General features: G+C 39.4%; 1 protein-coding gene across 5 annotated transcripts in view; it reads right to left on the bottom strand.

The window, feature by feature from the left end:
- The window catches only part of KALRN (kalirin RhoGEF kinase), a gene marked incomplete at its 5' end in the record, with an annotated part of 564,822 nt that overhangs the window by 2,391 nt on the left and 536,804 nt on the right, over positions 1-25,627 (bottom strand). For 3 of the 5 annotated variants that reach the window (XM_081316371.1, XM_081316372.1, XM_081316374.1), the window contains 8 exons: positions 412-612; positions 2,858-2,927; positions 5,029-5,202; positions 11,368-11,499; positions 12,390-12,511; positions 16,103-16,274; positions 17,370-17,397; positions 23,948-24,007. In XM_081316371.1, coding sequence (XP_081172497.1) covers positions 412-612; positions 2,858-2,927; positions 5,029-5,202; positions 11,368-11,499; positions 12,390-12,511; positions 16,103-16,274; positions 17,370-17,397; positions 23,948-24,007 — 959 coding nt within the window. Of the gene's footprint in view, positions 1-411; positions 613-2,857; positions 2,937-5,028; positions 5,203-11,367; positions 11,500-12,389; positions 12,512-16,102; positions 16,275-17,369; positions 17,398-23,947; positions 24,008-25,627 lie in introns of all 5 variants that reach the window. The other 2 variants (XM_081316370.1, XM_081316373.1) reach the window with 1 other exon arrangement.

Below are 25,627 nucleotides of genomic sequence, written 5' to 3'. Positions count from 1 at the left end.
ATACATACATACATACATACATTCATAGATAAGAGAATGATGGAGGGATGGATAGATAGATGATATAGATGATAGATACAGTAGAGATGATAATTGTATCTCTAAATAGAATGTATATTACAAAGAAAAAGGTTAACAAATATTAGAAAGTGTAGTACTGTAAAGACTTGTGATATTACATTTTCATAGATTCAATTTAACATGAAGAACTCTACATTTGGACCATGCCATTTCATAGAAACTTAAATGCATTCTTGGAACTACGCATATGCAAAATGTTCCCTCATGGTCATTTTCCTCCTATGGGGAAATGAAATGGTTTTTGTGACAATAGTCAGCTGTACAATATGACTGAATAGATAAATGACTTGCTTTAAGAAATAAGAAACTTGGCTTCCATATAGGACTTACTGTTCTAAAACTAAGATATAGGAAGAAGGTGACTCATAAGTGTCATGAATGGTGATATACTGAGGATGTTGCAGGTGCTGCAACATGGCTGCTTCATGGGCTGCCTGTTCCTTCTTTTTCATTCTTTTATTGACAAACTTCACCGCAACATCCTTCCTTGTGGCTTTGTGAATACATTTCTTTACGACAGCAAATCGGCCCCTGGAAAATTAAGACCATTAAGATAACTTGTGAATAAACGATGAATCCATTTTGGTTCAGTATCAATAAATTTGAAGAGCTTTCTAAACTTGTTGAGTTATTAACTTTACAAGTAATTTATTGTCTTTTGCCCTGGCAATATATCCTTTTGGGAAAAGCAAAACTATTAAAAGTATATTCATTTTTTAAAAAATGAATCTATTATAAGATTAGAAGCTGAATTCTGAATAGCCTTGTGTCAAAGAATTCCCTTTTCCCAAAATTAGATTGTAAATTTAAAGTCAACATTCTTGGCCACCTTCATATGTACATGATCACAGAGGTATACTGTGGACAATGTACCACAAGAGTTCTCAAGCTCCTATCATAAATCCCCAGAGAACTTTGTATCCTCCATAGCCAGGAGAGAGATGGAAATACATCATTTCTACTGAACTGTATATGCCAGTCCCAAATCATGAACACAATTTGCTCTTCAGAAAGGGCAAATAATTCTTCCTGCATTCATACATAGATAAATCCTGTATCCAGATTTAGTCAGCACTGTTTTCTTACTAATGACTGTCTATGGAGATTCTTAATCATCCAAGTCATGGTTTTACCAAGGTTGCTTTTCCAAAAGGCAACTGGACTTTCCTGGTTTTCTTCTTTGAAAATGTTTCAATTCTCATCCAAGAAGCTACTTCAATTCTTCTTTAGAATAGCAATAGAATTTAGACTTATATCGCTCCATAGTGCTTTACAGCATTCTGTGTGGTTTACAGAGTCAGCATAAGGCCCCCAACAATCTGGGTCCTCATTTTACCAACCTCAGAAGGATGGAAGGCTGAATCAACCTTGAGCCAGTCAGGATCAAACTCCTGGCTGTGGGCAGAGTTAGTGCCCCACCAGGGCTCAGAAATCTCTTGGATGAGAAGTGAAACATTTTCAAAGAAAAATCCCAAAACGTACAATTGCCTTTTGGAAAAGCACTTTTGAAACTTTCTAGTAGTTCTAGATCTCCAGATGATTATTCTTTCTTCTGGCTGTAGATCTGCAGGTTTCTGAGAGAAGCACATATTGCTTAAAGAAAGTAGTAACATAGACTCTGTGTTTAGATGTCATCCTAGACCAGTGATGGCAAACCTTTTAGAGATCGAGTGCCCAAACTGCAACCCAAAACCCACTTATGTATCATTGAGTGCGGGTGGGCGTGGCCCATTGGGTGGGTGTGGCCCATTGGGTGGGCATGGCCCATTGGGTGGGCGTGGCTGCAGTGGTAATGGCAGACTGGGTGGGACTAAAAAGTTCAATCAATCAATTCCAACTTTGTGACTTTTTTCCCCGAAAGTTGAAATTGATTGATTGATTGAACCTTTTTTTTTGTACACGGCGGCTGAGGCCTAAAGCAAAAAGGTTTTATAAAACCCAGCTGAAGGCCTAGGACTGGGGCGACAGCGCGCCATAGGTGCCATAGGTTTGCTAGACCATCATATGTTTTCCTTTACTAAACCAATCACTATGGTTTGTAAACATTGGTTTATGGCTTAGAGCAGCGTCAAAACTATCCACTTGTAACTTGGTCACACAACATGGTTTTAAAAAGCATGTCAGAATGGCTTCTGTTGCAAGTAATAGTATGTACAGTATCTATGGAGATTTTCAGACATCCAGGTCATGCTTGTCCCAAAGGTGCTTTTTTAAAGGGCAACTGAACTTTATTTTTCCTTGAAGACATTTCACTTCTCATCCAAGAAACTTCTTCAGTTATCACTGAATGGTGGAGAATGGAAGGAATTCAGTCAGGACTGAAGAAGTTTCCTGGATGAGAAGTGAAATGTCTTCAGGGAAAAATGAAGTCCAGTTGCCTTTTGAAAAAACACCTTTGGGACAGCATGCATAGTAGTGAATCCTGGTGAATGGAGCTCATCACATTGGGAACTAGATCCAAGCCCATGTAGATTTTAAGCACTTTAGTAAATGATTTGAGATATATAGGGAGAAGATGCTTTGAGTTTGTTTGTGTCTGTGAGCACAATGTTATGCAGTGCAGTGCTTCAGCCTCAGCTGGGAAGAGATGTTTTGCAACACATGAAAGTGTGAATGCAGTGCCTCTCTGTGACTGATTAAAGCAGCCATGACTTTTTCAGAAATTGTGTGGTTGCTATGGGGAGACTCCCATTGCAATGGTAATATGATAAAAAAGTGCAATTATACATTCTGTACATTTTCTGATGTTTGGCTTTTTGTGAAATTACTTCCTTACCGTCCAATTTCATTCAGCTCCGTATAAGCAAATTCAAAATTGTCTTTCCAAGTAATGGTGGTACCATCCGCTGCAGAGTCTTTGAGGAACCAGATGGGTTGGGAAAACAGAATTGTAAAACAGATACAGTCAATGTTATGTGGCTATTAAAAACATGAGTATTTTAGCAGCAGCAGCAGCAGCAGCAGCAGCAACCACCGTAACAAACTGCAGTGATGTCCCAGTGATGGCAGGTTAGTGTTGATTTCATCATGCAAATACATTAAAGAGTGAATGCGGTGTTTGTCTGTTAGCAAGACTCAGGAAGATCACAGTAGTCCCAGAGAAGGCTTCTAAAATGTCATGTCAGACCACCTTTCTATGATCAAATCTATCCATCCATCCTAGACAGTCAGAGAATACCTTCTCAGAGTCCCCATCTACCTGGAGACACAGTGCAAGGGGTCCGAAAGGAAAGGTACCCTCTTTAGGGTTGAGAAGGGCTACTTCCGTTTTTATTATAATTACACACCCTTTGTTATTGCTATATTAATATTATTACTGTAACCTATTATATGAGTTGTAAACCACCTACAATCAAATTGGGCTGCGGTAGTATATTCATAAATGAATAAAGTGAAGTTCAGTGATGACCTTTTCACAACTTCAGGGTTTTGTTAGAAAGTTTCTCTTTTTATAACTGCAAATTGCTACATTAAGAACTACATGCCTAGGATGGGATGGGATGGAATGCTTTATAGTGATTAAGATTAACATTAGTATGGATAGAGACTATTTGAGCAATTGCTGTGTTTCTATGAAATCAAAATAATCACTGCTTTACTGCGTTAAATAAAACGGAACACATATACCATGTTATACTAGTGTGCATTGTGCAGCTTGAAACCACAGATGTTGTTTTGACTGGCAACAGTTCCTGATGAGGTGGAATGAGCCAGCAGTGGTGCATGGTATTTTGCTCCCCATCAGTGGTGCCATCATCAAACATAGACATTTAGATTTATTTATTTTTTAAAAAAACCCTCTCCTGTATGTAAAATAAGGTATCAGTGCTTCACCCTGCTAAACATCCATTGCCTATGTTGGTTGATTCACTCTGCTTAATGGTGGAATCAGCTCTCCTGAGACCTTTTCAAATAAAAATGCTGGCTTTCAGATCTAAAGGAGTACATGTGATTACATATAAGGAAATTTTAAGTTTGGAAAGGAATGTATGACATTTGCAGCTGTATAATATCTTAAGAGAAGAAAAGATTGTAAGATCTCAGCGTACCTGAAAGGTTATTCGCAACAGAGATATAACGGTTGGACAAAATGGATTGATTATATTCTAAATATGGGACTAAAAAGTTTTATCTAGCATTTGAATAAGTACTGATGTGATATTTATACTGCTTGTAGTTATTTTATAAGAGTTAAAGTGCGATAGATTTAATAGTTTATTCTTGTTTGCATAAGGTTGATTATGATTGTTTGTATTTTTATACCCTGTATTTAGCTCTGGGAAGTCGGGGAGGGGGGAGGGGGAGGGAAGGGAGGGGGTTGGGGAGGGTTGGGGAGTGGGGAGGGGGTTGGGAGGGGTTGTGTTTTGTTAAAAATAAAATGTATTGTAAAACTTTTTAATAAAAAAAAGATCTAAAGGAGTGCAGATTGGTTGTGATCTAACTGAAGTATTGCTTTAGGTTGGGTCATTAAAGCAATCTGACTCAAAGCAATGCCTCTATTTGAAAAAAACAAATTGCTCCACTTTGACATTTCAATCCAAGACAACCCACTGCTTTAGTCTGGAGAAACGTCTGCACAGGAATGGGCAAGGGCCAATTTGACCAGGGAAGTTGCTTCTCTTCGGTAGGGGGGGGGGAGAGAGGGAGTGTCAATCAAGGTTTTGTCAAATCAAAGCATCCCTTTGAAACTCTTCAATTATTCACAGGATGGCTGCAAGCAAAGTAAGCATTATAGCCCTGTGCTGCACTTTTTTCAAAAGATCAGCTGCACCAAAATAAAATGATCTGAATGCAGGACAACTTGTCAGAATACACCTCTCCAATTTTTCAGAGCAGGCATCAAAACATGAACCATGTGAAGCTTGACAAAGGACCCCAGCTTAGAAATCTGAAGTGTGACATTAGTGGAGTTTTCCATTCTGAAAGTCAGCTCTCCTTTGTGAATACAGGCCTCACCATATTCTGGGAGTTTCACAAATTCAGAGGCCTCACTGGGTAAGCTAATTCCCCAAGGATTGCTGGCGCTGACCCGGAACTGGTACTGACAACCAGGCATGAGGTCTTCAATAACGAGGTAGGTGTCCAAAGTTGAGGCAACAGACTGCTGCCAGATCTGGGAGCCTGTGTCGTAAGAAGAAAGAGAAAAGACAAAGGGGAGAAAATAACCAACATTTAATTGCAATTACACATTTCTTTCTTGGTGCTATAGGCGACTAGCTTTCAGTCACAGCAGGTTAGAAAGCATTCCAGTTAAAAATACTCCTACAAGGTGATGTAAGCAAGAGGAGTGGTATTTTCATCGTGGTCTTCAGCCTGATTTCAGTAGAACCTAAAATGTAATCAAGTTAGGGTTTTTAAAATGGCGTTTATACTGTAGAATTTTAGGGTTCTATGAGAAATTGACTGAGTTGTGTGGAAAGATTAAAAGCAACAAATAATAGCCACCACTACCACAAACTCTCAAAGGCAGCCAATTTTCTAGCAGACAACTTTTTTTGCCACTTGATCAGCGGTTTGGGGATTTGGTTTTTTAAAGCTGTCCTGAAACCCCTGATCAAACAGAAGAAGTGCTATTTCCAGTCTTTTATTAGTGGCCTGTCTAAGGGTAGATTGTAGGCCCATCAATGGAGCCTTATAACCTTGAGAGTGCCCCATTTGTTGTCATGACAGTCCTCCCTCATTCTCCTTCTTAAGAAACAGGATGCCAAATGTATCTGAAGCTCTGTTCTGCAGGATACTGAAGCTCCTTTAAGACTAAGGCAAGTATCAAAAGTTCCAGTAGCTTTGCTTGGTTAGGAAAGAGAGTGGAAGAGCCCTGCGTAGGAAGTGAGGGGGAATAAGAGGACTTCTAATTCCTCCCTGTGGCGACACGGCTAAGGGATCGTGGGGCTCCGCACCTCACAGCTGATTTTGCCCTGCAAGGGGACCCTAAATGGGTCAAAAGTCGCCCCGGAGAGGCTGCGTTGGGAGAAGTGCCCCGATGATCGCGGTACGGCAGTCAATCCGCTTGATCCACGGGAAGACCTCCAACCCAACAGAAGAAAGGCTAGCTGCACATCAGTGTCTAGCCCAAGCTGACATAAGTGAGCACATCTTCAATCTAAACTTACAATTAAAAAACTCTCAGAAAATGATGATAAAGAATGAACAAACAAATCAGATAACAGAACACAAATTAGAAGAAAGTGACTTAAATAGGGAAGCTACAAATGAAGAAAACTACAACTTAACACAAATAGGAAAAAAAAACTACAAGAATTTACCATAACAATGAAAATGGAAAATATATTTTATCTGTCAAGACTTCTTCTTATCTTATCCTCAAAAATTTGAGGATAAGAAAGAAGATTTAACAAAATGGATTATAGAGCTGCCAGGAAAATCACCAGAGTCTGGGAGACAAAAAGCGTATATCCTATTCAACTTGTCTTTCTCACTCCCAACAAAAATACAGGAACTTCCTGGTAAGTGGAATATATTAACTTGGAGAGCTATTTGGCAAAAGAAGAAGGCTAGAGTAAGAGTTAAGAGATTTGATTCGACTTACCAGATGGAGTACTACTTGATTAAACATTTGTTTGAATACGGTTAAAAGAATAGATAATTTTACTCTACAGTAAGAGGGATAAGAAATATAAGTAGTATAGTAATTTTTACAATATATGAAATGTTAAAATACTGTGATGATGTATGTGAATGGAAAGTTTGGATATTTAAAGGTAATTAATTTTGAGAGAATTATGACCGAGAAGAATGATTTGAATACTGAGGGGAAATGAAGCTTAAATACGAATTTCAAAAACAGGATATATAGTGACTTAACAAGATGACTTTTACAAATGTAATTGAAATATAAGCCATTCAGAAAAGCTTATAGGTGGATGTTATAGAACAGACATGTCAAACACAAGGCCCGGGGGCCGGATCTGGCCCGCAAAGTGGTTTTATGTGGCCCACGAACCCATCCTGTAAACAGTGAGAGAACGGCCCCTGCTCCCTTGGCCCTAGCCCAGGCCGGCCAGGAGCCAATTGTTCTGAACCAGCCCTCTTCTCGCAACCCCTAATTAAAAGAAGAGTCTGGAAAGCGTCCAAGGCTAAAAGGCTTCTGCCAAGATTTAATTACGCAGTTAACAAAAACACAAGAGCTTGTCTTCTCAAGCGGAAAAGTTGCTTTCAGCAACCAGCCCCTCCCCAAACACTTCTTTTATAGAGAGCTCAGGGCGTGGTCTCCCTGTGCCTCCTCCCGAGGAGTCCCATAGTCTTTCTTTGTTTGTCCCTGCTCGTCTGCCTCCTGCGTCGGGCGTCCTTGAACAGGGCCAGCTGTGGGTCATCATCCTCCGCACTCTCGGGCTCACACAGCTGAGAAGAGGTCCCCGGCTGAGGACTCTGCAAAGCCTCCAAATCATCATCAGCCGGTTCGTTTCCCTCCTCCCCCACATCTGAGTCCTCCGATACATCGGAGCCGGCTGTCGGACCCACAGGCTGGCCCTGAGTCACAACACCAATGTACAATTTTGTGGTGGCCATCAATGCTGAAATGCAGTCTTAGCTCCACAAGGCTGTCTGGAAACAGCAAGGGACCAGCCCCTGCCGCATTGGCCCTACCCCCTGGGCACGCGCTGGGGAGGTGTCACCCTTTGTAAGGAATGAAGAAATGCACCATTGCCTGGAAGTAGCCAGCCCATGGCCCTGCCTACTTTGGGCAGACTAGGGGCTGGGAAGCGTTGTGCTTCTCTACACATTCATGCCACCCAGCTCAGCCTCTTGGCACTGTGAGGAGAGCACCCCGCTGCCTGCCAAAACTGGGCAGGCTGGGGGCTGGGCAGCATTGTGCAGGTAACATCGACTCTCATGCTGCTCATGGCATCCCCTCCCCCACCAAGCCGGATATGTGAAGTAGGCGAGGGCCATGTGCTGGCCACTTCCAAGCGATGGTGCATTTCTTCATTCCTCACGAAGGATGACACTTCCCCAGCTGCGTTTCTTGCCTGTTTTTCTTCCTCCCTCATCTCAAATATTTTCCTACGACTTGAAGGAAGGAAGGAAGGAAGGAAGGAGGGAAGGAAGGAAGGAAGGAAGGAAGGAAGGAAGGAAGGAAGGAAGGAAGGAAGGAGAGGGAGGGTCTGAGGGAAGTCCTGCCTTAGTCCTTCCCTGCTGCCCTTTCACCATCCCCTTGCCCCCTCCTCCTGTCCTATCCTGGGGGGGTCTCCCATCCTATTGCTAAGGAAGCTTTGGATACAAAGCCAGGTCTCCTCACATGGACAGGGAATGGGCCTCCCTCTTGACTTTGCCTTCGTACACATCATGAGCAACCTGGCTAAGGAGAGCAAGCACAGCAGCAGCAGCCTTGAGGAGGTAAGTGCAGCTGAGCACCCCCTTGGGGAAGTGGGGCTGGACTTAGTGCCATGGGTGCTTGAGGGCATTTGACCTCCGTGCCACCATCCAGCCCCCCCCACATGGCCTGAGAGGAACAGTGAGGCTCCTCCAGTGGACCATGCCTTGGCACTTGCCCGGTCCCTTCTCCTTCTGCCAGAGACCCTCAGATCTGTCCCACTCCTGCCTAGGCCCCCACAGCTACCCTTGATGCAAATGATGTAGAGCTGGCCATGCCCACCCGGTAGGCCACCTGCACTCCAGCCATGCCCACCCAGTAGGCCACGCCCACCTTGGCCACACCAATTCAGCCCCCCAAGGGCAACTGCAATGCTGATGTGGCCCTCAATGAAATTGAGTTTGACACCTCTGTTATAGAATATATAAGTAGTATAGTATTTTTATAATATATGAATTATGAAAATTTTAGGATGGTGTATGTAAATGAAAAGTTTGGATAGTTAGGTAATCAATTTTGAGAAAACTATGACTGATGAGAATACTGAGTGGAAAATAAGTTTTAATAACAATTTTGAAAACAGGACACATAGTGACCTAACAAGGTGACTTTTACAAATACAACTGAAACATAAGTTAATTAGAAAAGATGTTATATATGGATGTCATTGTTATTTGTACAAACACAAAAAATGTTTATATTCAACTTTGCATGCATTGAAAATATTATTATATTTATCTAATGTTGACAAAGGAGAATACCATTGGAAGAAGGGAAGATCAAGGAAACATATTACTAATTAATATATTGATCATGGAATTATAGAAATTAATTATTATTGATTGTTTTTTCAAATATATGAACCCAGACAACACACTGTTTATTAAGCACTAAGGATTGTTATTGCAAAAAATCAATAAAATATATTTTTTTAAAAAAGGAAGTGAGGCAGAACAAGAGAAAAAGAAACTGTCCAGGCATTTGTGGAACATCTGGCTTTTGTGTCATACTGATAATACTACAGGAAGAATGGTCATTTGGGAACCACATTCACCATTTTAGTGAATGGAGCATAGAACAAAACAGAACAGAACAGGAGTAGAAAATGGAATAGAATAGAATAGAACTTTCTTCTATTCTAACAGAAACATGAATATGTTGGAGTGATATGGGTGGAAGAGCAGGGAAGGCAAGGGCTGAGAAGATAGGCTGTGGTCATTCTATGGTGAAGGGAGACATGGAGTCAATTGGGATCCATGTGCTTAGTGATACTAAAGGGACTATTCTCATTTCATCTCCAGTTTTACCCAGACCTTTCTGACAAAATTTTTACTATAGAAAGCTGAAGAGTGATAGGAATTATATTAGGGAATGCAGTTTGAACAATGCTTGCTATTTATTGAGACTCATCAGGTATTTTCTAATTACAAAGGACTTTTCCGGACTTTTTATGCATGGTGCACGCGTGCCCGAAATTGGAAATACAACAAGATGGAAAGTAGTTGAAAGAAACACAAGAATGCAGGGCAACTGTTCCTTAAAAAGTGGGAAACAGTAAGGTAGCAGTTCCCCAGTTACTAAACTGTAAGATGTAAATGTGAAAGATGTTTTGTGCAGAAGATTCCCGCCCCCCCGACGCCAGCTATCTCTTTCTAGAGTTATAGTCAATGGACTGAAATCAAGCAGTCAGCCTTAGACATTATCAGATTAGAGGGTAATGACATAGTGGACCTCTGGCAAAGCTCATCAGATGTTATTGCACACCCGCAAGAGGGGAATAACAACTGGAAATAAGGATGCTAGATTTAACCCAGGCGCTTAGCTTCTCAGCAGGAACAGAGAACTTTAACATTAGTGAAGGTTCCTTGGCCTTTCATAGCCAGGACTGAAATCTATTGCTGACTTCAAGAGTTTGGGGCCCTGCAATTGTTTTTTTTTTATTCTATCCTTTCATTAGGGAGTTAAGAGCAAACAATAGGAAAGGGGAGGATGAGCAGTTAGTGCTGTCACCTATTCCACTTAGTTGCCTTCTTTTCCTCTTAAGACAGATACAGAGGTTTAAAACCTAGAGTAAGCTCTGACCACTTTTGCCTGATTTAGATACCATTTGTCCTGCTTGCCGCCACAGCAGAAAGGAAGAATGGCTGAGTAAAAGCTAGCAGTAAATGTAGTCCTCAGCTTACCATCATTTGTTCAACAATGGTCCAAAGTTACAATGGCCTTGGCAAAGTGACCTACCACCTGTATTTGCACTTATAACCATTATATATTGTTGTACAACCTCCCCGAGTCACATGATTCTAATTTGGGGCACTTGGCAACCAGCTCATATTTATGATTGGTTCCAATATATTGCAGTCACATAACGATTGTAATTTTGCAATGTTTTGCCAGCAAAAAATTCCAATTGTATTATTTTAACAACCATGCAATTCACTTAATGACCACAGAGACAGGTTCCCCTTGGCGCCCCCAGCAGCGATATTACCGGGCCTAAAATGCCGTCTCTTTGCCTGTCTGCAGGCAGCTGCAGCGGCTCTCGGCTGTGCGTATCACGGGGACAAAGTGGCCACTGTGGGTTCTCAGCCTGATGTCGCCTCCCCTCTCTTATCAGAAAAATTATGAGACTTGCTTTACAATCATTGTAAAAAGGGTAGTAAAATTGGGTCTGGTCACATGATACTTACAGCTGAAATTCTGGTCCTAATTGTATTCGTAAGTCGAAGACTATCTGTGTAGCAACTATGGCTGCATAGTCTTTCTTGGCCTTACCAGCAGTGCTAGAGAGTGCTAATAGAAATAGTCAACATTTAAGGCCATGAAAATTTGCCTGTAAACACAGTGCAGGGGAAAAGTGGCGACTGTGCATAACTACAAAATTCAGGGGTGAAATAAATATACGCCTAGTACGCAATTCAGATTTTTCCCACGCAAAAGCCTCACAATGCTTGCACCTTCTTCTCTGTACTCGACTGTGTAGCCTGAGATGGTACAGTTGCCTGTGCTGGACGGAGGCAGCCAACGAAGAATCACTGAAGTGCAGCTTCTTTCCTGAGCAATAGGCCGATTTGGGGCAGCTGGAACTCCTGGGGTGGGGAAAGAGAGAAGAGAGAAACAATTAGCAGAGAAAGGGATGAGAATTAGAGGAGAATTTTGGCGTCCCAGTTAAGGAGCAAATAGCAGATTTACTAGCTATCAAATCCTCTCTCTTCATATTCTTGAAAAAAAATAACATCTGAGGAGCAAAACAATCAGGGGAAAATTCAGAAATGGGAGAGAGTTAATTTCTCTCCTACAAGTGTGGCTTTAATCCAGTTTTTATTTAAAGAAATGTAACCTACAGGACAGATTACCTTTCTGGTTTAATACAATCTAATTTTAAAGTGCATTATTTTTAGTGCAATTTAATGTAATTGCTGATTATAACCAGCAATTTCTATCAACCTAAACATTGGAGAGCTATAACTTTTAAAGATAATCTGAAATTTGGGAAAACAAAGAAAATGGAAAGAGGCAGGCAAGCCTCCAGCACACTCCTAGTGACTGACATGTTTCCCTGCTATGTGAAAACTGACATGCCAGCCTTTCACAGTGTGGATTTTTTTTTAATGAAAAAGAAGTTTAAACTTGTAGTTTATAACATGCAGTTTCAAACGACACATGCCGAAGAAGTCTCTAAAGATACTGGCTCACTCCCTGAACACGACTCCTGGTGAGTCATGTATTTGGAGAAGCAATACAGACATGGCTTGCCACTATCTCCTTCTAGGATTCAGGTTCCAAATGTAGCCTTCATCTTAGATATGGCCTCATGGCCTTCCAGCCAAGTCTGAATCATTAGTTTAGTTTACCATATGCCTGTTCCTCCTAGAGCACCATAATTAACATCAATAACATTTCACCAAGCAAACCTATACAAGGCTTTATACAATAAGCACCCTGTAATTAGCATAACCATGAAAGAAATATCCATTACCTTGTACTTTGACCGTCGCTGATGTGGATGCTGTCCCAAGTTCATTTGTGGCCACACAAGTGTAAATGCCACTGTCCTGAGGCATCACGTTGCAGATCTTTAGGGTAACGTCACCTGATTCACTAGAGAAGGGCACAAGTCAAAAGGTTAATTTGAAATTCTGTCAAGTGGCTTCTGCCCCAGAACATAAGTTATGGTGTTTCTGGTAACTAGAGTCAGGTGTTTGAGATGGGTGATGATACATATAGAACAAATAAACAAATTTCAGTTGACCTGGAAAGTGAGAACCAATGGAAAAATAGACAGGATTTTTTTTTAAAAAAAAATCCCATTTATATCCCGCCCTTCTCCGAAGACTCAGGGCGGCTTACAATCTAAAGCACAAATCAATGTGCTTAGCAATAGCCTTCATTCTATGTATATGCCTGCTTATTAGGGCTTTCGCCCCCCGCCCCAAGCGGCATTATTACAAAGTCAGCTTATTGCCCCCAACAATCTGGGTCCTCATTTTACCTACCTCGGAAGGATGGAAGGCTGAGTCAACCTTGAGCCTGGTGGGACTCGAACCTGCACTAATTGCAGGCAGCTGGTGTTACTTAAGGAGGCATTAGCCCACTGCTCCACCAAGGCTCTTTTCATTGAGTCTATGGACACTGGTCACACAAAAGAAAAGAAATAATTTACTAATGGGTATTGATTCACACTGCTCTGTTTAATGATTGTGATGCTCGCAGAAATGGAATGGTTTTGCACTATAACTATATGGGTTATTCATACTGTGCAGAACAAGGGTCTGGAATTTGGGGACTATGCAGAATAAGGTTCCTGTTACTAGTCTCTCCTCCCAAGGATTTTTTTTTAAATATGATTTTTAGGAAGCGGAGATTTGGTAAAAACAAAAACAAAAACCCTCTAGCCGCGAATACCATCTTTATTTCCAAGAATGCTTCTTAGTTCCATGTAGAGTTAGGAAATAAAGACAACGGGTGGCTGCACTCAGAACTTTGTTTGGAAGTGTAAACAGAAAACAACACTGAGAAAAGTGACCTGAAAGTACGAGAGACCATCTTTAGGGTATGTCATCTTCCTTTTTATTCAAGGCATGCTTTGTGACTAGCTGACCCCATCTTGCCTGCTCTGTTGTGAATGCACCAATTCCCCCTAGGGCAGCCATAAGGAGAGGATCTCCAGAAAACATAGAATTTCACTCATCAGTCCCAATCCTGATCAAGAGATGTTGAAGAACTCGTTTCTAGGGTGTTTGGGACACGAACCAACACGATTAAGATAACTGAACACTAAGATCACAGTGCTTCTATATTTACACTTCGACATTCCTTTGACTTTTAAACTTCTTTTACTGTTTATCAAAAGACCTATACAAACATAGCAGTCATACCGAATGATGCATACAATGTATGACTTACAGTAAACTAGGATTATTAAATTTTGCAGATTAAGGTGGAAATGATGCAATGACATGAGCAGGTGGAATGTCCCTATGGGTCAAAAACAGAATAATGAATCCATCTTCGATGCCATTTGGGGCTCTCCTGCTTGTTCCAATACTGATAGTTAAATACATGCAGTTGTCAGCAACTTTCAGAGCACAGGCCTAGACTTGTCTCTCTTTCCTGGAATCTGCATAAATTGTTGAGATTGACGAAGGGAATGGCAGAAAAACCTACCATACGGCAATTGTAATGTCTTACAGAAGATATTTCCTCATAGATGTGCAAAGGAATTTTCAGGAAGCCTTTTCCTTATTATGCCGTGAGAACAGTCTTATCCAGCCATGTATTTTAACCAGGGCTTTTTTCCTCATAGAACGCTCAGAACGGAGTTCCGGCACCTTTTTTGGATGGAACCTTGTAGGGTAGGCAAGGCGGGTTGTATGACATGTGTGAGTTCCGGCACCTTTTTCTTTTACAAAAAAAGCACTGATCTTAACAAGGTTTATTAAAATGCAATAGGAGCACTGACAAGAACATTCCTTTGCCAACTGACACATACTGCATCATATTTTCAGGAAACTTTATGGATCAAATCAATTCTGACTTGGATTTTTCTCTGAGTATGGTGTAAAAATGTCCTCAAATTCCTCTTGCTACAGGGCAGGCTCTAAAAAAGCCATCCTTATTTGGTTCACTGTTTTAAAGAAAGGTTGGGCATGTGAACAAACCTCCTCCTTCTTATCACCGATTACAGTGAATTGTATGAATGCTGACTGGTTTGATCAAGAAATTGATTAACACCATTCTTAACTAAGAAATACTTTTTATATTTTAATGAAATACATGGTGAGAATCAATATAGACTTCCATTTCTAGGATTTTTTTCTTGAGATGAATTATCTTCACTACCTGATTTTGATCTACCTGTTTTATATACTCTCCAATCAACATAATGGGTTAATATGTCAATATTTATTTTTTGGATCTATTAGTATCTATCACATTATTTGGGGAATTTTTAAGTAACAAGATGCTTTTAGTCATTTCCCATTAGGGTCCGACATACTTACTGTTGGATAAGGTTGTAAAAAATCATTCAGATACCATTTTAATAAAAAAAAATCAGTTTTTAAATTCTAAATATTTTGATCTACTTTTCAAAAATATACTAATTCCTTTCACTATTTATGAAATTGATTGCAGTGATAAGGTACTCTGAGGGCCATCAATCTTCATAACAGAATATAAAGGTACAATAACATTTTAAATAGAAGGTACCTAGGATGCTTGCCTGTGTCTACAGATATAACTTCTCTTGAAATACCGTTTATTTTTTTGTTTCTTTGTTAAGTGACCAGTATTTCAAGAGAAGTTATATCTGAGGATAAGTATTCACAGGCAGACACAAAAAAGTGGCACAATGTTTTTTTTAAAAAAGTGACACAATAAATAAGGCAGGAATGGTAACCAGTGTTTTTGAAGGCCAGTTCTGCAGCATCCAAAATTCCTTTCCGTTTTTTCAATGTTTCCTGTCATCTTGAGGAAAGAAACACATGAAAACTATTCATTAAGCTACAATTTCAACTAAATCTTTTTAAAAGGAACGCCTTCCAAAATCTTAAAACAACCTTCCGTATCCATGTAGGTGTGACTCAATACCCTCCCCCCTTTCCCAGATTGCCTCAATTGCCAGTTTACTGTAGTTGTCCTTTCTCAGCATTGCTGGGTCCAAAACCAAGATTAACATGTGATGACTCTTCCAAGCCATGTTCTTTGTTTATAGAGTGATAACCTATAGACAATTTACATATAGGTTTAGCAAAATCTTGCAAGACTGTAGACTCTATTATCTGCATGTACAATATATTCTGTGAAGTATTAGGGAGGACTTCACTTCACCTTCTTTCTCTCACATATAATATCTGGACTAAGTTGCCACTTACTTGTCTGGAATGCACGCCCCCCCAGGAATACTCCTGATTACTATATTCCATCACAATGTAAACTATAGCCTCTGTTGACAAGACAGTTGCCCATTCCTATAGCAGAGAGTTGGAAATTCTTTTTTTTTCTATATTCCTCTTGACCGATGTAGCTTATGAGGAACTGACAATCAGAAAAGTTTTTAAAATTTTGGTGTATGAAATTAATTCTATTTACATAATTACAATTACACAGGTTTGCTCTATTGATTCAATGGCCACATTAATTCATTCATTTTTCCCCCAGCAGAATCCCAAACGTAATGATTGAACATACCAGGAGGTAACTGTAATAGCAGAAGTGCTATTGTCGTTGTCAAGCATGTTTTGATCCGGTCCTTTCCAGGTGATGGTTGGTTTGGGCCGCCCACAGATTTTGCATTGCAACATTACGGTGTCTCCAAGCAAACAAGTGATGTCCACTAAGGGCACGAGAAACTCAGGAGCAACTGGAGTAAATGCCATACACAGAGATACATCACAACACTCACAAGAGACATCAACAATTTTATTTGAAATACTGAAACAGCTTTCAAGCAAGGAATAGTGGGGGTTTTTGGTCCAAGAAAATTCCTGTTCCACAGAAAGTGAAAACAGAAAAAAATATTCCCCTTTCTTCCTATTTCTGAGGCATGTTTTCAGAAATGGGGAAAAGAGGACTCAAAGACCTCCGTAGCTTAAAAGAATTGCCGCCATGAGGACTCCCAAGGATCAACTTTAGTATGAAGTGTCATCTTTTCATAATACAACATTGAATTCTTATATATTAATATCCTGAACATTTTAAAGAAGATCTGTGATGAATTTCCTCACAAAAATGTGCTTGTAGAATCTTTGAAATGGAAGTGATTATCTGTCATCAGATCAAACTCAGCTCTTAGTGACGTCAGGGATAGGTTTTCTCTGTTACAATCTATTCCTAACCTGGCCATTTAAGTCTTCCACCAGTGTCAGAATAGAATTATGCAATACATTTTCCCAATTATTTGTACTTTGGTTGGTTTTTTATCTTTGGCATTTCTTGATACCTGGGTTGTTTTGTTGTTTTAAAAGATGTAAGCAGCACGAGTGTTCATATTTTAATGAAAAGGCAGATATAAATTAATTTAATCAATAACAATGCTAAGGGCAGATACTGAGTTTGTATAAATATGATGCAATATAAAAGCGAAAAAGAACCCCAAAATAATTGAAAACTGCTTAGCTAAAATAAACAAAATAAAATGAATTCTAATTTGAACTGCCAAATCTTGGCTGACAAATTTTGAACACAGATTTCTGGATCTCTTTTCTGCCATCCTGCAGTTTGCAGATTTTAGTAATTCATATACTGTAGTTTAAATTGTATTATAGGGAAAGCAACGTCAGTTTAATTGGCTGTCCAATATATTCTTTGGGACTATAGTAAGTATGTACTTAGTATCATGCTTGTCATTACTGAGACAAAACTACCCAGGATATATTTGGGGAAATAATATTATTTCCCTTTTCATTTTCTAAGCATGGAAAAATAAAGACTTGATATGCTTATGTTTTTAACTCACCTTCCTGGATGAAATTTGGGTTGATGATCTGAAAAATATATACATATGTACACACACACAAGAAATAAAAAAAAGTTTATTTAATTGGTCATTGAAAAAGAGAAATGCTCTCAGCGAGACATAAGTTTTTAAAATACCAAGGAACTGAAAGTACATCCTGACAGGTCTAATTCTGAATACTGTGTTTACTGTAACAGCCCTTTCTGATCTTTACATCAAGATGGCAGGATCCTTCAACTGGCCAGATCTTGAAAAGATTTCAAAAAGAGCAGAAATGAACTAGCAATCATGAATCTACTTGTTTGTAAATGAAGCATAGATTCACTGTCCATAAACTTTGGTCCCATTCACTTCCCATGATCAGCAGATTGTCTTCATGAGGGGCTGGGAATCAGATAATTCCTGTAGCTATTGGAGTTCTGCAGCACTTTGGATTCCATTCCAAACAGCTGGTTTAGAGCAGGGGTCCCCAACCCCCGGTCCGTGGATTGGTACCAGGCTGCGGCTCGCCACCAACCAGTTCACACAAACAAGCAAAGCCTCATCCATGGGATTCAGCAGCATGCCAAACCACACACTCTCTGGTCCGTGGAAAAACCTTTTCCCATGGAACCGGTCCCTGGTGCCCAAAAGGTTGGGGACCTCTGGTTTAGAGTGAGCAGGAGTGCAACAGAAGCATCTGTCTGCAGCTCTTTAAACCAGCCGTGATTTTTGCAGCAATCATGCTAAAGACCCTCTCTGGAATCAGTTCTGAAGGGCTGCAAAGCTCAGGTATGTCAAACTGGTGGCCTGCAGGCTAGATGCATCATGCACAGGCCACGCCCACCCCGGCTCCTCAAAGGCAAAAACATCACAATATGTCATGCTACATCACGTGACGCGATTGAGTTTGACACCCGTGCCCTAATTGTTATCTGATCATATTTAGCACTACATATATTCCTGACATACCTAAGAATCATCTCGTTAAATTAGCAGATGAAGCAAAACACTCCAGTACTCTAGTTGTACTCAAGTGTTTTAGATAAAATAAGGAGCAGTAGAGGTTGTTCATCTTTAGTTCTGAAACCTCAGGTTCTACCATGGTTTTGAATAAACTGATTGTTTCAAAATCTCACCAGGTCTGATTACTTCATGACAATCAGTTCTTTTATTATCATTCTGTAGCACCATCAGAGACAGGATGATTTGCAAAGTGAGTTTGTAATTCAACAAGTACCAAAGTGAAGAAAAGCCTTTTCTGAAGACAATTTTTCGATTTTTACTTTACACTTACTATCAGGACAAACTACTGAATATTATCAGGGATACATATTGGTAAAAATTCAATCTTACCCACTAGACTAGGTCTTTCAATTATTTTGTACCTAAGAACCTTTAGCAAAATCCATTAAACTCTTAAATAATTTCCTTTCAATAAGTCTTCACATTGATCTGAAATTGTCATCAAGAAAATGATATTTTTAAAGGGTGAACATTCTCAGTGTGCTCCTCCACTTGGGATATTTAAACTCATTGTGAGAACTAAAAAGCCTAAACACACAGACACACACACACACAGACACACACACACACAGACAGACACACACACACACACACACACACAGAATCATTTATGAAGAACATCATACTTTTTTGGAAAAAAAGAAAGAAAAACCACTGATAGAAAAAGGCCTGGCCAAATATAGATGAAATTTACAGTTAATACATTCAGCTTTTCACTTTAGCTTTTTTAAATTAAATATATGATGAAATATCTTTATCCAATATCAAAGCTAGTAAGATTCACTGGAAACAATCCAGCCTAGAAGTAAATTTCTACAGAACTATACCATTAGCAATATTGCAACAAATACATTTAAACCCTAGACTAGAAATTAGGCTTGTTTCGGCAGCAGAGGGCATATATCTGCCAAGATATCTGGATTAATGGTTAAACTGTTACAGCAGTCCAATAACAAATTATTTTATTTGATGATGCCACTATTTCAATTAAGGCTTATCCAGCTGGAAGTTTTCTGCCTTGTTGATTCAAGATTAATAGGCAGCACTATTTGTTATTGTTAGGTAATTATTAATAACAATTAAGAAGGGTGGGCAAATTATGGCTATGGGCCATTTATATTTCTGACACTTTTTGAGAGTTGTGAAACTGCTTTAAAAAGGCAAACAGTAAAATAGGTTTATCTGTCCTTTAGTTGCGCATGTGTGAACAGGCACTCACATATTTTGAAAAACAAACAAAAACCAAACACCCAACCAACCCTGCAAATTTCAACCTTGCTCTTTCTGGGATCTCATTGTTAAACTCCCTCTGGCTAAGACAATTACAGTAAAATATTAATTCTGGCGGCAAATATGTCGCCCCCTTTGATTAAAAAGGTCATATTCCAAAGATTTATCTAAAAAGGAAATGTTGATGACAAAGGAAGAACATAATTATGGTATTTCTGCCATGAAAAATATTGGTGAGGGGGTGAAGAAAAGATAAATGGCAATCCTAATGGGGATGGTATCCCCCGTCGTCTTCATCATTTCCCCCAAAGATATGATACAATTAAGGTTATAATAATCTGATGTAGCCCCATTCTCACTTCTTTCAATGGCAATGTGGATTGCTTTAACTATTCCAAAACATGCTAAACCTTGCTTACCATGTTACCAGTGGAAATTTTTAGCTTTATTTGCCCTAGGGCAGGGGTCAGCAACCTGAAACAGTGAAAGAGCCACTCGGAACCGGTTCCCTCACAAAAGGAAAAACTGGAAGCCGCAAAAAATGTGTTCACATGCGCGTACATGCGCGCATGCGCAGAACAGGGTTTGACTGAAGAGTGGAGCCAAGGCGAGATATGCACTTACCCTGCATATTTGAATTGATTGGTTTAACTTTTTTAGTCCCACTTTTTTTTTTGAACTGCACATGGCAGAGGACTGGGAGCCGCAGGAGATGGCTGAAAGAGCCGCATGCGGCTCCGGAGCCGCGGGTTGCAGACCTGTGCCCTAGGGCCTTAGGGAGCCACAAACAAACAAAACCTAGATGTGACCTTCAGGTGGAAGTTAGCTACCTCATTTCTCCTGACTTTTTCTTCCACCGATACAAGAAATTTGTTGTATTTTCCTTTCCTTTTGATCCACCAATGATGCTGAGTACATTCCTCTAAAGAAACATAAAGGCCCAAATGCACCAAATACTGAATATTTTCGAATTCTGAGCACCTTAAATAGATTGCCGTGCATCTTTCTTTAATATCACCACTGCTTTTAATGGATTTTGACAAGCTACACTGAGGGAAAAACTATTTGATCCCCTGCTGATTTTGTACGTTTCCCCACTGACAAGGAAATGATCGGTCTTTAATTTTAATCCAGAAAAACACATTTATTTTGTTGTTGTTATTCTGTCTTTCACAAATAATTGTTCCCTCACTTTATGTCATAATACATACAGTATCTAACAATTCAGGCTGAAGCATGCAAACACCAGTATGGAACACATATCTGCAGATTTAGAAACAAGTCTTACAGGTTTCAAAGGAATGCATTAGCATTGGGAACCTTAGTGATGAGGCAATTAAGGTAGCAGCCTTTAATTTTGATTTATTAATGCTGCAAAATGGAAGCTCACACTGAAAGATCAGAACGTATTTCATAAATAATTTTCTTTGCAAAAAACATAATTAAGTTTATGAGGACTAAATCTGGGAAAGTTAGTAAAAAAAAAAGAAAGCTAAACCACTGTGGAATACTAATGAAGTAAAGAAAGCAACATTCTGGAAAACTGTAGAAAAAGAAAACTAAGGAAGCAGGAAAAAAACCTATATTAATTTGCTTTAACATGGGGAAGCTGTTGACAGTGGAACACAGACCTTTTCTGGAGATGAAATAGTTGTGTCTTTTCCGCTATGTCAGTCTACTGCAGGGGTCTTCAAACTTGGCCCTTCTATGACTTGTGGACTTCAACTCCCAGAATTCCTCAGCCAGGCATGCTGGCTGAGGAATTCTGGGAGTTGAAGTCCACAAGTTATAAAAGGGCCAAGTTTGAAGACCCCTGGTCTACTGTTTGGATAGAATCAGTGAGGATCAACAATATACTTTTAGTTGAGTTCTCCTTGCCTGAGGTCCTCATGAACATATCAACCGTTCTTTGCTCTCTTTCACTACAAACAGCAGTTTCAGGGGCAAACAGTGGTTGAAAAAACCCCCACCCTTGATTGGAAAAGCATCTCCAATCCAAGTTAGGAAATGACCTTGACCAAACTCATTCAGTTACTAGAATTGTAACTGAATGGATCTCAAACAGCTGTTCTTCGGCATCTGAGATGGTGTGCTTGATGTCATCATCATGCAAATGTCAGTGCTTAAAGGCAGAAAATCTCTGGAACATAATGGGCATATTCCAGGTTTAAACCAAAACATAGTTTCTGTTTTATGTATACCCACTAGAAGACATAAATATTTAGCTGGGGAACACTACAGCACTACTAATTTAACAATTTGATATAGAGGAACATAATGGAGTGAATTTCATGGAAGAATTAGAATTTGTGTACATCAAAGTGTTTCGAAGCAAGGCAGATACTGGTAGCACAAATATATAATGGCCACAAATGGAGTCTCTTTGCCAAGAAACAAATTGGTAATGAGCGATTTGCTCTTTTTTCATGGGGACAACATAAGAAATACAGTACATGGAGAAATTTCTATTTGTGATCACATAGAATTTACTACTGCTGTAGTACTTGAACAGTAGCATTTTAAGTCCTCTCCCTTGCCTCATACAAACAAACACTTCTGCTGCATCTTGCTTTGTTCCAAGCTCCTTCCCCTCCTCAAACTTATATGAATAAATCAGCAAAGCAGTAACAATGGATATTCTGTTAAGAGCCTTTGAAAAGAAACTATAATTGCAAGGCACAGCAAGTACTCCGATATCAGCATTAGCATTTGCTTAGCCAAAAACAAACACAGTAAGGAAATGGGGAGGTAGGACTTAAGTGTAGACCTAGGTATCACCTGAAGTCCACAAATCTAGCTTTTATTTATGAATTGGTAAAGGAACACAGATTTTAGGTGTTCTAATATATTAAATATTAGGACTATTAGCATTGTTAAAAAGAAGTCTTCTATAATGCAAAAGAATATGTGGAAAGCACTATTCTTCCGACCAATACAGTAGGTACTTTGTTGCTGGGCTTTACATATACCCGAGCATTGTGAAGTACCTCTTTGGAAGGACTGGAACAGCCCTATTAAATATTATTGAGATCTCTTTACCTGTATGCTCTACAGGTATCCCAAACATGCTAACTATGAAAGTCTAATATTCATACTTAATTTTCCAAATGGTTTGAGAACATTAGAAGCACTTTTACATCATTGCAAAGTAGTTTTCTGTAATATTCTCCCCCCCCCCCCAAATAACTGGAGCTTCATCTCTAAGCTCAGACAGATGCTTCGTTTCTAAAACAGGCTTGCTTAGTGAAGTGTTGTCATCTAGAACAGGGGTCTCCAACCTTGGCAACTTTAAGACTTGTAAACTCCCAGAATTCCTCAGCCAGTATAGCTGAGAGGGTAATTCTGGGAGTTGAAGTCCACAAGTCTTAAAGTTGCCAAGATTGGAGACCCCTGATCCAGAAGGCCCTTTGCATTTTTCTCATTTCTGGGTGCTTTCTATGCCCTTTCATATTTTAATTTTGTTTACTTATTATTCAACTATTTTCAATGGAAAGGATCTTTCATGATGCACAGTCTTCTAAAGGGATTAAGTAACTTCAGACTCATTGTTTTGTACCAGAACTCAGGGATTCCCAAGAAAGCTTTAACTACTTTATCTATGTCTTCTTATAGGACTTTTGCCCTTTGTCCTTAGTACTCATTTACTGTTACCAGTTGCATTTCACTAGTACAGCAAACACTTCCGATTGCTATTGTCCTTGTTTTAAATACTGAAGAATCATGGTTCCCTCTCTATTGCAGTCAGATCAAAATTCTAATTAATAGATGCTCCCATTACATATTTAGCATATCAGCACATCAGACGGTCGCATTCAAAATTGGATAAGTGGAACCAAAATAGAGCAAACCTGCTATATTCTTAACAGCTGAGAAATTAATTGTATATATTGATGTGTTAGCTTACAGTGGAAGTTCCAGATTCATTTACAGCAGGGGTGTTAAACTGCTGGCCCGTGGGCCGGTTTCATCGTACTGAAGCCACGCCCACCCCATTGCCGGCAATGCAAAAAGAGCCGCATACATCACGTGAGGTGGCGAGTTTGACACCCGTGATTTACAGAATGAATCTGTCCAGAATGAACCCAAGACAATTTGGTAATCTTATATGTAATTCTCACATTGATGCAGAAGGATATTGTTAAAATTAAGTGAGTGATAATTTGCTGTCTAGGATCTTCTGCCTGGAACAGGCACTCCACTCTGAATCTACATTATATTACAGACACACCCTCTAGATTAGAGTCACTGAATTTTATAGATACTTTTGAAAAACAGGCATATAATTTTTTGGGGAAATTAGTACTGGGTTTGGGAGAGGGAGGATAGAAAGGATCATGGTCTACCTCCATGCTAGTGTTGGGGTCAAGGTCATCACATTCTGACTCTTCTGAACTGTTTGTCTCCTTTTGAGCAGCATGGAGAAAAAAGAACAGAGTTTTGATCAGCAGAGTAAAGATTAAAGAGAAGAAGAGCAGAGCAATTAAGAGCAACATAGAAATGGCCACCAATAACTCAAATACTTTCCAACAGAAAGTCACTAGGTGCAAGCAATATACACTGGGCAAAATAAAATAAAATAAAAACTGTCTAAGAAATTTAGAAAAAAAAATACATTAATGGAAACAGCACTATGAAACACTACCTCTGCTATATCAGCTTCCCAATTCGAAAGGGCTCTTGGAACCTGGCTCAAAAAATTGGTATCTAAATAACCTTTAGCATCCAATTCTGGCAATTAAATAAGAATTCTGGAGGAGTCAAGGGCCTAAGGGTTCACTCAATCTTTTGGGGTGCCCTTTTTTTAAGTAGTTCAGCCATGTGTATCAAATGTCAATCATTAAATTTTTTAAAAAGTCCTACAACTGTAAGAAAATTGAATAGCCCAGAATTCTGAAGTGGAGCCAGTTTTAAAAAACCTGAATGTCATTGTCTGATTTTGTATTTCTTAATCCCCATTTAGAGAAATGTAAGTGCACAGCAGGAAGTAGCACATTTGCTATGGTGTTGAAGGGCATCCTTCCTCCATTAACTGAATGGATATATATCTTACCCCATGCTCTATCAGTATTGACAGGCTTGATCATCCTTTGGCAGAACACACACAACACAACACCAAGACAGGCACACCTGGATCTTGAATTTGGGTCCCCTCCCACCAAAGATATTGATAGGATTCATCCATAAAGTGGGGTCTCTTTAATCACCGTAAATGCTCATGAGATTTGTGCCTATAGGGAAGGGGAGGCAAGATCTAATGTATTATCTGTTCTTGCTCTTCTAGCACTTGACTAGCTGGATGCTCAGTTGCTTTTTAGCTTTGTTTTGGGGACTAACATTATATTTAAGATAGCTGTTCTGAGCATTTTGTTAGAAAAATGTATGCCTTGCGCCTGGATGTTATTAAGTAGGTGGGATAGCAGTGCATTCTATCAATCAGCAGCTGAAGAAAAATTGGCCACGCCATAATTTAAATAATTTTGAAAATGTTATACAATCTCAATATTTAAAAAATGGTCCCATTGTTTTCTCTTTGAAATTATCTTGGACAATTTACCTGCAGTCTGGGTAGCAGGACAGCAGCTGGGTGCAAACAATTTAGGGAGCACAAGATTCCCCTCCACACACACCATTTTCTATGGCTAGAACACTGGACAGCATCCAAGTTTTGTTTTATAGCATAAAATAGTTAAGCCATTTTTGTTTGGTTTTTGTTAGGATGCTGTCAACTCAGACAGTAAAATAAAACATTTCAGAAAAGCCTGTGTTCTAAGCTTGAAATGGAAAAATGTTTCCGGTGTTGTGCATACCCCTCTCTTTTTTAGCAAAAATCACAAATCAAAGTTAACTTTAAGAAATAGTAACAGAGTTTTGTGACATCTTATGACAAATGACGTAGAATCCATAGCTGGAATTTGTATCTTAAACTGCAATTATGCATAACAGAGTTGAGACAGGAAAGTAAATAGAAATTGGTGAGTCACAAAGTGCAGTTAAGACAAGACAATGGATCTCATCCAGCAAAG

Source organism: Vipera berus, assembly GCF_964194415.1.
Source record: "Vipera berus genome assembly, chromosome: 1".
Taxonomy (NCBI): Eukaryota; Metazoa; Chordata; class Lepidosauria; order Squamata; family Viperidae; genus Vipera; species Vipera berus.
This window is presented reverse-complemented; position numbering and strand designations above follow the sequence as displayed.